The sequence below is a fragment of the Festucalex cinctus genome, chromosome 8, assembly GCF_051991245.1.
Source record: "Festucalex cinctus isolate MCC-2025b chromosome 8, RoL_Fcin_1.0, whole genome shotgun sequence".
Lineage (NCBI taxonomy): Eukaryota > Metazoa > Chordata > Actinopteri > Syngnathiformes > Syngnathidae > Festucalex > Festucalex cinctus.
The window spans coordinates 22,303,527-22,316,275 of NC_135418.1; the positions used below are offsets into that span (position 1 = coordinate 22,303,527).

Genomic DNA, 12,749 nt, shown 5'->3' on the forward strand with positions numbered 1-12,749 from the left:
TTCGGGCAACAAAGTTTGGAGGGTCAGGACGGGGCTTCTCCGTCCTCCCCACTCGCCTCACGCTGCATGCGCATATGTGAAATCGCCATTTCACCCCCAGCACACTCCCCTAATTGTCGCTGGCTAAAAATGTTTTGTGGAAATTTGCCCTCCACCAGGAGTGCCTGCAACGGCAATTGACACACACACACACACACACACACACACACACACACACAACACGGCGTCTCGAAATAGTGGCACGCACGCACACACAACAAAATTATATATGTATATATTCAACTATGCAATTACTCTCCAGGGAAAAAGTCAACCTGTTGTCTATTGCAGCTCACAAAATGTTGCAATTATCCATTTCCTTATTGAATAATAATTAGATTTGGAAATCGGTCTCAATGTAGTTGACAGGTCAAAAAGCAGAATTTGCACAATTTTGACATTGCACTAAAATGCAGATTTTACACATTCACATTGTATACATAAAAATCACGTATATGAAATGGGCATTTTAAATAATGTTTTAGCGTTTATTTTTGTCAACAAAATATGATTATTTTCTTACCTTCACAATGCAATTGGTGTTATAAGAATGAACACCGACTAATACTCGATATTTGGCATTAAACATTGTTTCAATATATTCGGGAAAAAAATGTTTTATTATACAACATTTTATGAGGGCAATTGATTTTTTAGGGTCAACATTTAATTGATATATCAGCAGACATACACTTGCTTGTTGTTTGCCAGGCTCTTGTGATGGAGGATCAGGATGCTGCTGGGGATGAAGATGATGATGATGATGATGATGAGGATGGCGGTGGCAGCAGTGCATTAAAAAGTCCGACTGGGCCCTGTGATTGGTGGCCGCGCGTGCAGGCTGAAGAGGAAGAAGGCCAGGCGAGCCTATGGGAGCTCGCGTCTGTCTCCTCCCACGACGTGTGCACCAAACTTGCCCACTTCAACTACTTCCACGCAGCCGGCAGACATTACACTCACGCCAAATGCACCAAGGGAACAAGAGTGCCAATCTCCCCATTTGCTTTCTTCACTTATTATATTATTTTGTAAATATACCACCAGTGTTGTTTTTTTTTGTTTTGTTTTGTGTGTGTGTGTATATGTAGAGCATCACTTTTAATGACTTAACCCCTCCCATCTCTTATGTGAACCTCGTCCAGTTTATCCACCTGGGATTGGAATTTCGCTCCATATTTGTATTTTGATTATTATTTTTTAAACTTAAGACATTCCCAGCATTTTGGACTTTGTGAGAGCAGCTTCGAGATCCTTCCTGTTGTTTGTTTTGTGTGCTGGTGCTGCTGAGCAAGTAGCTGCAGGATGGCTACTTTACCCGGAACAGTGCCTCGGATGATGCGACCCACGCCGGGACAGAACTACCCACGGACCGGCTTCCCCCTGGAAGGTGAGCGGAAGTTGAGATTTTTTTAATTGGTCGAGAAAAATGCATGAAGGTAACATGTTTGTAATGTAAAATAATAATAATAAAAAAATGTGAACAAATAATGTTTCAATATGTTTGAAATATTTTTTCACGTACGAAGGTCACGCCTTAATAGCTGTGATATAAAATTATAAAATTGACAGATTTTTTTTAAGCTTTTTTTTTCTTTCTTCAAAAATTTATTGTAGGCTGTTAATGCGAATATCTTTTTTTTTTGTCAAACAATTTACCCTTAAAACTGGGTCAAAAATTGGACCGACCAATTAGCTTGGGTTGTTTTGTGGGGGGCGAAAAAAAGGTTGCGTTCTGGGTCAAATTCCCACATTAGCGCATCAGTCCATTATTTGACCCAAAATGCTGTTGTTGTTGTTGTTTTTTACCCAGTTATAGTGCTTTTTTGTTTAAATGACCACAAAGTGGTCCTTCTCTGTACAGTACTTAAAGTTCTCTCGTTTTGTTTTTTGTTTTTTTTTAAGAGCATGAGGTTTTTAATTATTAATGATAAACAAGTAGCCCATGTTTCGCCAAAACAAACAAACAAATAAACAAACAAACTGTGTGCATTTTGGTTGTTTATCAATTAAAAAAAACATTTATTTATTAAAATGAAAAAAAAATGGGTCAATTATAATCGGTTTAAAGTAGGCCTATTTTGTAATGTTTACACAAATTTCGTGAGAGGATCACATTTTTTTTATACATGACGTCACGTGTTTTTACTTTTAGGATTATTATTTCACGTGCAACATGCATCTTTTTAAAACTAAAGCTAAAATATATTTCGCTTACTGCTTGTTAATTTACTCAAAAAAAAAACGAGCATGCATTTTAACTAACCACAAATGGTCATATTTTTCCAGTCATATATCCCCAATACCACAAGTGTGTGTTTTAATAACATTAAAAGAGACACATTACTGCCGGCCGCCGCCAAAAGAGGCAATCTAATTGTTAATTTGGCGACAAGTCCCCACGCGCACTCGAGCCGTCTGCAGGATCTGCGGCACGATGAGGAGGATGAATCTGAAGACCACTTTCTTTTTTTTATATTTGCATGGATTTATGGCAACCGTTTTCCCATTAGGGCCGCGCTCGTGCTCAAGTGGCGAAAGAAAACACATGCACATAAGAGAGAAAGAGAGAAGCACGCGCGCGCGTCTGGCTTTGCGAGTTGTCGGTGGATTTTCTGGAGAGGGCCGCAGCCCAGCAAATGGCAAATAATCCACGGGAGGAACGTTGTGAGGATCACATCAATATTTGGACAGCATGACTAGGAATAATCAAGGTGGCAAAGTGGCGGCCTCTTCACTATAGCTCTCCACTCGTGGAATTGGAGCGCGTGCGTGTTGCGCGACACGCTCAATTTGGGCGTCAAATTTAAAAAATAAAAATAAAAATAAAAATAAAAATAAAAATAATAATAATAATAATAATAATAATAATAATAATAATAATAATAATAATAATACTTGGAAATACTTCAAAATTGTGAATCTTAAACTAAAAGAGCACTTTTGTGTTTTGTTTTGAGCGTTAAGACTTGAAGAGTGACTGTGCTGTTTTTTTGTTTTTTTTGGTCAAAATTAAAGGAAATATATTTGTTTACAAATATCTTTTAGTGATTTTTTTTATTTGTCAAAATGTACTACTGGTATCGGCAGTTGGTATCGGTATCGGTGAGTACTGAGGGTCTGAGTATCGGTATCGTTCTGAAAAAAAAGTGCATCGAACATCTCTACTTATTATTATTATTATTATTATTATTATTATTATTATTATTATTATTATTATCGGCGTCAATAATAATAATAACAATAATAATAATAATAATAATAATAATAATAATAATAATAATAATAATAATAATAATAATAATAATAATAATAATAATAATAATGATGTTTTGCAGTGTCCACCCCACTGGGCCAGGGTCGGGTCAACCAGCTGGGCGGCGTGTTCATCAACGGGAGGCCCCTGCCCAACCACATCCGCCACAAAATCGTGGAGATGGCCCACCACGGCATCCGGCCGTGCGTCATCTCGCGACAACTGCGCGTCTCGCACGGTTGCGTGTCCAAAATCCTCTGCCGCTACCAGGAGACCGGATCCATCCGCCCGGGGGCCATCGGGGGCAGCAAGCCCAGGGTGAGTGAGTGTGTCTTTCGGGGTGGGAGGGGAGTGTGGGGGGTGCGGACACAATATTAGGTACACCTGCGCGCTTCAGTGCCATCCACTGCAATAACAACAACATAGGGACAATAATTGTCTTATATTATTTTTTTTATTTTTATTCGTGCAGTAAATGAGGCAAAAAAAAAACCTTGAACATCACTCATTTTGTAATATAGTTTCCACATATTTCATTTGCTTTTATAATTCATTTGTTGAGAGCGTCCATAACATTAGGTACTACAACAAAATTTGCAAGAATCTTTAACAGACTGTTAATATTTATTCGACATGAACATGCAGTTATATTATATATATATATATTGGTAGAAATATTCATTTATATATTTTAATTGTACTTAATATAATACTTCTGCACTCCAATGGGATTTATATTCAGTAGAATGCCTTATAGTGAAATTATTATTATTATTATCATTATTATTATTATTATTATTATTATTATTATTATCATTATTATTATTATTATTATTATTATCATTATTATTATTATTTTAATTATGATGACCAGTATTGTTGCATCCTGTAGAGACCCTTTGTACCAGGCTCTTATTCACACTATATATGTACAATGATACAAAAAAAAACAAAAAAAAAACATAAAAAAATCAGCATTTATGTATATGCACAGGTGCATATGCACACAACTATTTACATTTTTTTTTTTTACTTAATATACATTTGCAGTCATATAATTAAATATTGACTGTAGGCTGCGTCCACAATCAAATGCTGCATCATACTGAGCACTTTGTTGTAAAAATTTGTTATTTAAAAAAAATATGGATTCAATCAGAAGGTCCACTATTGTCGTATTTGATTGCATTAATATTAATTGATCTTTAATGGTTTGTATTTGGTCAAATATTGATGTCATAACAAAAGTCATAATTGCATCATAATAGTCACTGGTCATACCAGCACAATTTAATTATATATAAAGGCGTTACGAATATGTGTGTACTATATATTTTTCATTTATTGGAATGATAGACATCTGTATCATTCTTCACTTGAATTTGAAAAAAATCCGAGCGCATTACTTGTGTTTTCATCCCTAGATGAATCGATTGAATATGCCCCACCATGAAATGCTCCAATTAAAACGCCCCCCCCCGATCCCCCTCCTCCTGTGCATGCAACTTGCAGCAGGTGGCCACTCCCGACGTGGAGAAGCGGATCGAGGAGTACAAGCGCGAGAACCCGGGCATGTTCAGCTGGGAGATCCGGGATAAGCTGCTGAAGGACGGGGTGTGCGACAGAAGCACAGTTCCTTCAGGTGAGGCTTCATCTGGTAAGCCGCAATTCTTCTTTTTTAATAACCTTATCATAGGAAGCCTAGTGCAGCATCGCTTGTCGTCATAACTACTTGGAAAAAAAAAGAGAGGAGAAAAGAAAAATCATGGCTGCAAAATATGCTTGACTTTTCTGCAGTGTCCTTTTAATGGTTGTGTTGTGGCTTCGAAGGGCTAATCACCCATTTGCCTTCTTGTTGCCATTAGTGAGCTCCATCAGCCGCGTTTTGAGGGCCCGATTTGGCAAAAAAGATGACGAGGATGACTGTGATAAGAAGGATGAAGACGGAGAAAAGAAAACAAAGCATAGCATCGATGGCATCCTCGGTGATAAATGTAAGTTAGCAACCTTATGGGCCCTTAATGGCTTCTCTGCATATATGCCATACTTGCATGTCTTGTCAGCCTCCCGCCGGCACGGATGCAGGGAACATTTGCCCAAATATGTCCACATGCACTTCGCACTTCCTCCCGGGAGTCCTCGTGGGACTTTAATTCATTCACTGCATTATTTTTGAGAGTCTTGGCAGGAAAGGTATTTAGCGGAGGGAAATTCATTTGGGGTTGGCCAATTGCGACTCATTTCACTCACATATACGTTCAGCCATTGACAAGCTGGGTGTGATGCTTTGACACCTCCCCAACCCCCCTTTAACCCCCTCCCACCCCTCCCCTAAACGGCTGCTGACCCACGGTCACGTTTTCACCACTTGTTACTTTTGCGTGAAATCAATGTATGCTTAGTTGCTCGTTAAATGCTTCCATTGCCAATTGATTTGTCAAATTTGCAGGACGCACATTTTATATTTTGTAACTTCATCCTAAACTGTAATGGTAGATTTTGCAGGCAATCATTTAAGAATATTATTTATTATAATTGAATATTGTGCACATTTTTTGTATCCTAATTTTATATTTTATTATATTTTGTAGTTGAATCGAATGGAGATTTATCAAAGCCAACGGATACAAAAAAATATTTTTAATAATTGAGTGGAAAACACGTTCAAAAAAATCCGCTTTAAAAAATACTTTGGTTTTGAATATTTTCGAGCAAATGAGTAGAAAATTACGTCAGTTTATCACTTTTTAAAATGTGCAACCGGAAATACTTATACACAAGTAGGATGCTTCTTATTATTAATGTGCACCAAAGCTCACTACGCATATTAAAACGTACTGTAAAAAAAAAAAAAAAAAAAAAAAGAACTTTGTTTTGGCAACGATTACATATATATATTATTTATTTATTTTTTTCTTGCATGGGCAAGAAAATCAAAATTTGCACCCGGAACATCTGCGCATTGGAATTAAATAATAATAATAATAATAATAATAATAATAATAATAATAATAATAATAATAAAAATTATTATTATTATTATTATTATTGTTATTATTATTATTATTATTATTATTATTATTATTATTATTATTATTATTATTATTATTATTATTATTAATGATAATAATAATAATTTATTTATTTACTTATTTATTTTGGCCATCAGTAAGGGAAAATAGTTAACTATATATGGAAAATGATAATGCATAATTTATACATAACTAGACCGGATTTATTGGTCACTCGTGCGTAATTTGGACCTGGAACGTAAACGCATAGGAATTCAATTTAAATGTAGGCTGGACAATATTTTGAAAAATAAGACAATGAAAATGTAATATAGACATTACTTCTAAGTATTTTTATTGAGCATATGCAATTAGAATAATACAAAATACAAAAATATAAAAGTATTCTATACAATTTCGAATTTGATACGCCAATAAAATCTTTTCATGTAATGCTTAATTTTATGGCGTCAAAGGTTTTTTTTCTCTTTATTTTCAATGATTTCAGTTTGGCCACTCGTGCGTAATTACGCAAACCAAAAACGTGCACTTGCATCCTTCGCGTTGCGGGATCGGATTTCATTCTGCCACAAATACTAATAAAGGCCATGCAGCTACATTCCCCTTTCAACTTGAAGATGAACCTCAACAAGCCTCGCTTCCATTGTCATTTTTTTTATTTTTTTTCAAAAGCAAAATGGTGGACAAGCAGAACCGCGCTGGCAGGTCCATTCTCCTTTGCAACAAACGCCAGGAAACTTCGGACGAAAGGGCAAGGGGGACCTATAAAAAGAAGATGAATAATTCAGCACGCCCCGCTGCTAGATAGTTTTGTAATTTCATATAATGGAATCACTTGATAGCGTGAAAACGCTCTCTCCATTTGTCTTTTTTTCCCTTTCCCCCTTTACAAGAAAAAAAAAAAGAATCTGCTCAAGTGTCCACACGTGTATCCCCCAAAACCATCCCATAATTCCCTTGGCTGCTATTTGTCGCCGTTGTGTTTTTTTTTTTTTTTTAAATCAAACGAGAATGAGGTGGCTATAAAAAGCACAGGCAAAGACGAGCGCCATCCATCCGGTTAGCTTTTAATAATAATCACCGTCATAATAATGTTAATACTTATTAGCGGGGAGCAGCGGAGCCGGTTGCTCGTCTGAATAGGTGACGACGTGTTCACAGCGGCTGTAATAGCTCGCAGGCACGCTCGCGAGCCTATTTATCCCCAATCAGCCGCTCACTCTGGCGGCGCGCGGCGCGGCCCCCTTCCACGACTTCGAGAGCCTCTCAAGCAGATTAAACGCAGCCTTTTATTTCTTTTCACTTTCATCTCACAGCACAGCTCGCGTCGTGCATGGCTCGCCCTGGGCGCAAACATTCATGAGGTTTTTTCTTTTTTTTTTTTTTCATACACTCCTCGCTCTCGCTTTTTTCTTTTTTTTTATCCAGATTTTAAGTCCTTCTTATTTATTTATCGGGTTGTTTATTTTATTGTGCGTGTTTTGGAGGTTACATGACGGATTTATCCCGGCACTAATCTAGAGTTCATTAAAAATGGCGGCTCAAACTGCTAACCATGTTGTGGTCGTGTCTTTTTCTGTTAAATTAATGAGAAGGTGTGAAAAATGTGGTTTGGGGGCCATGTTGTACGCCAATTTTAAAATGATAATTCCCTCAAATAGTAATACTAATACTAATAATGCTAATAATAATAATGTAAAGCAAGAAATACACATTTTACAATGCAGAAAAAAATGTCATGCTATGATAATCAATTTTACAACACAAACACAAAATAGGCCTTTTTAATTGTAAGAATGTATTTTAGTCTAGTTTTGTTTTAATGGTTTAAAAAAAATGTACCCAAATCTGTGTATAATGAATATTTTAATCATATTCATGGAGCAGCAGTGCAGATTATTGACAACAAAAGATAAAAAGGTGAGCTGTAAAAAAAACCAAAACAAAAAAAAAAAACCAAAAAAAGATTTAACTATTTGAAAATGATATAGGGGCCCACTGTTTATACTTTTAATAAAATAAAATAAAATAAAATAAAATAAAATAAAATAAAATAAAATAAAATAAAATAAAATAAAATAAAATAAAATAAAATAAAATAGTTTTAATTATTGTGTTGATCCTCATAAAAAATAACACAAATATTTACAATTCAATGAATATTTTTGGTCACATTTGCAGCACTGATAATTGCAGTAATTATGTAGATATCACAAATCAGAGCTGTGTATTTGATAAAATTTTGTATTTTATTTTTTTTAATTTTTTGTTTAACGTACATTGGTTAAGATTAGCTTTGTGCATTGAAAAACACACTAAATAAATGAAATTTGAAAAAAGAACTGAAATTAAATTAAAATTAATAAAATAAAACTCTATTATTATTATTTTATTATTATTGTATTTTCATTATCGTTATATTATCATCTTTTTTTCCGTCAAAAATATATATTTGCTTGGTCCGAAGATATTTAATGGCATATTTTTATTTAATTATATTCTTTAGCGTGCATATCATGGTAAAAAAAAATATTTATGCATGCATGGAACTATATGTCTTATTTAACTATAAGTTGATTTGTAAAAAAAAAAAAAAAAAAAAAAAAAAAAAAAAAAATGACTGATGAAAATTTGACTTTTTTCCCCTCATCTTTGCCGTTCTTTATTTGTAACGAAAATGTTCCCTCTTATAAAGCAATGATTATAAAAGTGCACATAAAATACAAATACATTAGAAATAAATACAATTGAACTACAAAATATAATTTCAACAAACACGAATAATATGTTAATTATATGATTGTCGTGCACCATGCATTTTCCCCCCCCCCTCCTTCTTCCTGATGCACATGTGTCACACACGCCAGAGAGGCAGGCAGCGACAGGCGATGGACACTCGAGCAAATCGCGGGATTAGCAGAGGTCCCCAGTCTAATTAAACACATGCCAGGTGGGATTATTCCCCAGTTTGAGGGAGGAGAAGTGACAGAGAGGTGCGAGGGTTGGAGCGGGGAGCACATCAGCCCGATTGAAATTTCATTGGGGGCGGGAGAAGGGGCCACAAACAAAGTATTATTTGATCGCGGGTCATCCTTTTTACGCTTCCCCTAAATGTACACATGCGGCGATATATCGGCTGTAAAGCTTCGTTGAATGAATGGAGAAGGGTTGATGTGGTGGGGAGACTGCATGGGGGCCATGCAGGGGTTTTGGTGAGGGGGGGGGCGACTGGAGCGCACTTCAAACAAATCCATCTGGAACAGTGTGTGAGAGAGATTCAGTGAAAGTATGGGCGAGTTATTTAGCTATTAATAACGTTTTCTTTCCTCGGGCGCGGAGGAAGGAGAGAGAGAAGAAGACAGAAAGAGAGAGAGGGAGAGAGCACAACTCCATCCGTGCGAGCTATTTGGCTTGGCTGGGGAAGGGAGAGGGGAGAGCAGCACCCAAATGGTGGGCAGAGATAACATACCCATCATAGCGAAGACCCCGCGCTGCGCTTCACTGCATTAAACTCGGATTAACCTCCCCTGGCCCCCCCAGCCACTCAAGACACTTCTCACTGGAATTTACGGCGCACCATGCCTGCAACAACCACCTCGTCATCATCATCGTATTATTATTATTATTATTATTATTATACCACTTTTTTTCAGACCGATACCAATACTCAGACCCTCAGTACTCACCGATACCGACTGCCGATAACAGTAGTACATTTTGACAAATGAAAATCACTAATAGATATTTTGCTGATTTGCTGAAACTTGATTTGCTGTAGGAAACAATAGGCACTATTTACTTGTTTTAGTAGTTTTTATTTAACCTTTTAAGACATGCTAACGGCCCTTTTAAAGCTGTCTAAAAAAAATGTCTATTGCCTCAGAAAAAAAAACCTACAATATTTTGCAATCTTAAAACTTGTTAAACAAAAACGCTTAAGAAAAATCTACAAAGAGTTGAATATTGTATTATTATTTTTTTTTTATATTATATTATATTTTTTTAAGGGATGTTCGATACCACTTTTTTTCAGACCGATACCGATACTCAGACCCTCAGTACTCACCGATACCGATACCAATTGCCGATACCAGTAGTACATTTTGACAAATTAAAAAAAAATCACTAAAAGATATTTTTAAACAAATATATTTCCTTTAATTTTTACAAAAAAACAGCACAGTCACTCTTCAATAGTCTTACCGCTCAAAATAAAACACAAAAATGCTCTTTTAGTTTAAGATTCACAATTTGGAAGTATTTCCAAACCGGTGAAGTTTTGGTGAAAAACTGCTGCAAGCTAGCGCCAGTTACAGGCAAGGAGGACTCACTTAACGTCTTCCCCCTCTGCCGTCGGTCGCTTGTACTCGTCTGCGTCACGAGTACTCAAGTACTTGAAAAAGGGCCGGTATCGGCCCGATACCGATACCTGGTATCGGTACACGCCCATCCGTAATAATAAGAATAACTGGCCTGTCCAGTATTGAATGAAAAAAAAAATATCCGCTTTATAAAAGTATTATATTAGCCTATACAACCTTTCTCTTTATAATGTCTCATGAATGAAGATATTTCCGTTCCAGAAGCAAAAAATGTTTTCCCCCACTTTCTACTGTCTGGGTCAAGGTTGTAGTTTGGCCATATGTCTCTTATTACAGCTTTAAATGTAAAATAAAAAAAATAAAAAAATAAATTGCATGTCAACATCCAGCAAGTCCTTCTGCTAATTGTTTAACTCTTTGCGCAGTTTCAACGTGATAAAAGATGCTATATATTTTGTTGTTGTTGTTTCTAAAATTGACATCATAAAAAAGCTGCGATTGGCTGGCAACCAGTCCAGGGTGTCCCCCGCCTACTGCCCAGAGCCAGCTGAGATAGGCGCCAGCACCCCCCGCGACCCTTGTGAGGAATAAGCGGTCAAGAAAATGGATGGATGGACATCATAAAAAAGGAATTCAAAATAGGGCATGCGGGCCAAAGAAGGGCCCATAAGTGCCTTTAATTTGGCCCCTCGTCTGATTTGATTCTTAAATCGATTCAAATCGCTCAGAGATTACAAAAAACTACAAATGTTTGTTAGATGGTTGCATCACATTTTTGTCATAAAATTTAAAAATATGACCCTTGGAGGATGGACTTTTTATGGACGGGATTTCATTTTGTGATGTACACATGCGTCATGACAGCTATTTGTGAAAACACTGTTTTTGGGTCCAGCAAAGCATAAAAATGAAAGGCGCACTAGCGAGAGGAGGGGGTGGCTGTAACCGAACCCAGAGTGACATTTCAGTGTCAGCGGCTTAAGCGTCGCCAGAAATATATATCTGAAAAATAAATAAAAGGGAGGGAGCAGGCTTAGATTCCTTCTGCGCTGCCATTTGACTTTGATCACATCACAAATATTCATGGGGGCTCAAACACTCTGCCGCCATTATCCCGGCTGACAGTGATACCTCTCAAGGCTGTCTATTAATTAAAGTGGCGCGCTTACCACGTGGGACGACGACAAGAAGAAGAAGAAGGAGAAAAAAAAAAAGGTCCCCCCCCATCTCTTGTGGTTTCTCCTCTTGAAAAAGGCCAATCTTCCCTCCCTGGCTTCTTGTGGGAAATTTAAAAAGTGTACACAGAGGAAGACATGGGGATTTCTAGCTCATTTCTATAAAGAGCCTTTTATAATCCTTTCCTGCTTAATAACTTAAAGGGATTCAATTTCTCCCCTCGTGGACGGGGAGGGGAGGTGGCTTGTGATGGCGTATTGTCGGGAAGCACTTGAAGGTTAACACTTCCTGCTCCCGAAGAGCGTGACAAGGCGCGTTCGTGTGATGTCACCAGCCTGTGATCTTTAAAAAAAAAAAAAAATCGTTTTATTTGTCGACCACAATTCAATTGGCACAGTCTGGATGGAGGGTCTTCACGCCATGTGAGACAAATTAAACAGGAAGTGACGCCCCCTCCAGGTATCCTGTCACAAAACAACATAGGTCGTCTGTGTTTGATTTCCCTTCCAATTTTCACTAGATGCAAGATCAACTTCCCAACCTGCTTTTTTAGAGGACTGTCTCAGAAAATTAGAATATTGTGATAAAGTCCATTATTTTCTGTAATGCAATTAAATCAGCAAAAATGTCATACGTTCTTGTTTCATTACAAATCAACTGAAATATTGCAAGCCTTTTATTGTTTTAATATTACTGATTATGGCATTTTTTTTTTTACTTGGTCTGAGAAAATATTCTAATTTTGAGATAGGATGTTTGAGTTTTCTTAAACTGTAAGCCATAATCAGCAATATTAAAAATAATAAAAGGCTTGCAACATTTCAGTTGATTTGTAATGAATCCAGAATGTATGGCATTTTTGCTTATTTAACACATTCATTGCCAGACCAGAAAAAAAAATGCATCATTTGACGTCTTTTTCCGTCA

The 12,749-nt window shown here is 36.6% G+C and overlaps 1 protein-coding gene across 3 annotated transcripts in view; it reads left to right on the forward strand.

Annotated features, from left to right (window-relative positions):
* Window positions 1–1,005: 1,005 nt before the first annotated feature.
* The window catches only part of pax7a (paired box 7a), a 72,206-nt gene continuing 60,462 nt past the window's right edge, over window positions 1,006–12,749 (forward strand). The window contains exons 1-4 of one of the 3 annotated variants that reach the window (XM_077529964.1): window positions 1,006–1,426; window positions 3,375–3,610; window positions 4,805–4,949; window positions 5,158–5,286. In XM_077529964.1, coding sequence (XP_077386090.1) covers window positions 1,342–1,426; window positions 3,375–3,610; window positions 4,805–4,949; window positions 5,158–5,286 — 595 coding nt within the window. In that variant the 5' untranslated portion in view covers window positions 1,006–1,341. The remainder of the gene's footprint in view (window positions 1,427–3,374; window positions 3,611–4,804; window positions 4,950–5,157; window positions 5,287–12,749) is intronic. The other 2 variants (XM_077529965.1, XM_077529966.1) reach the window with 2 other exon arrangements.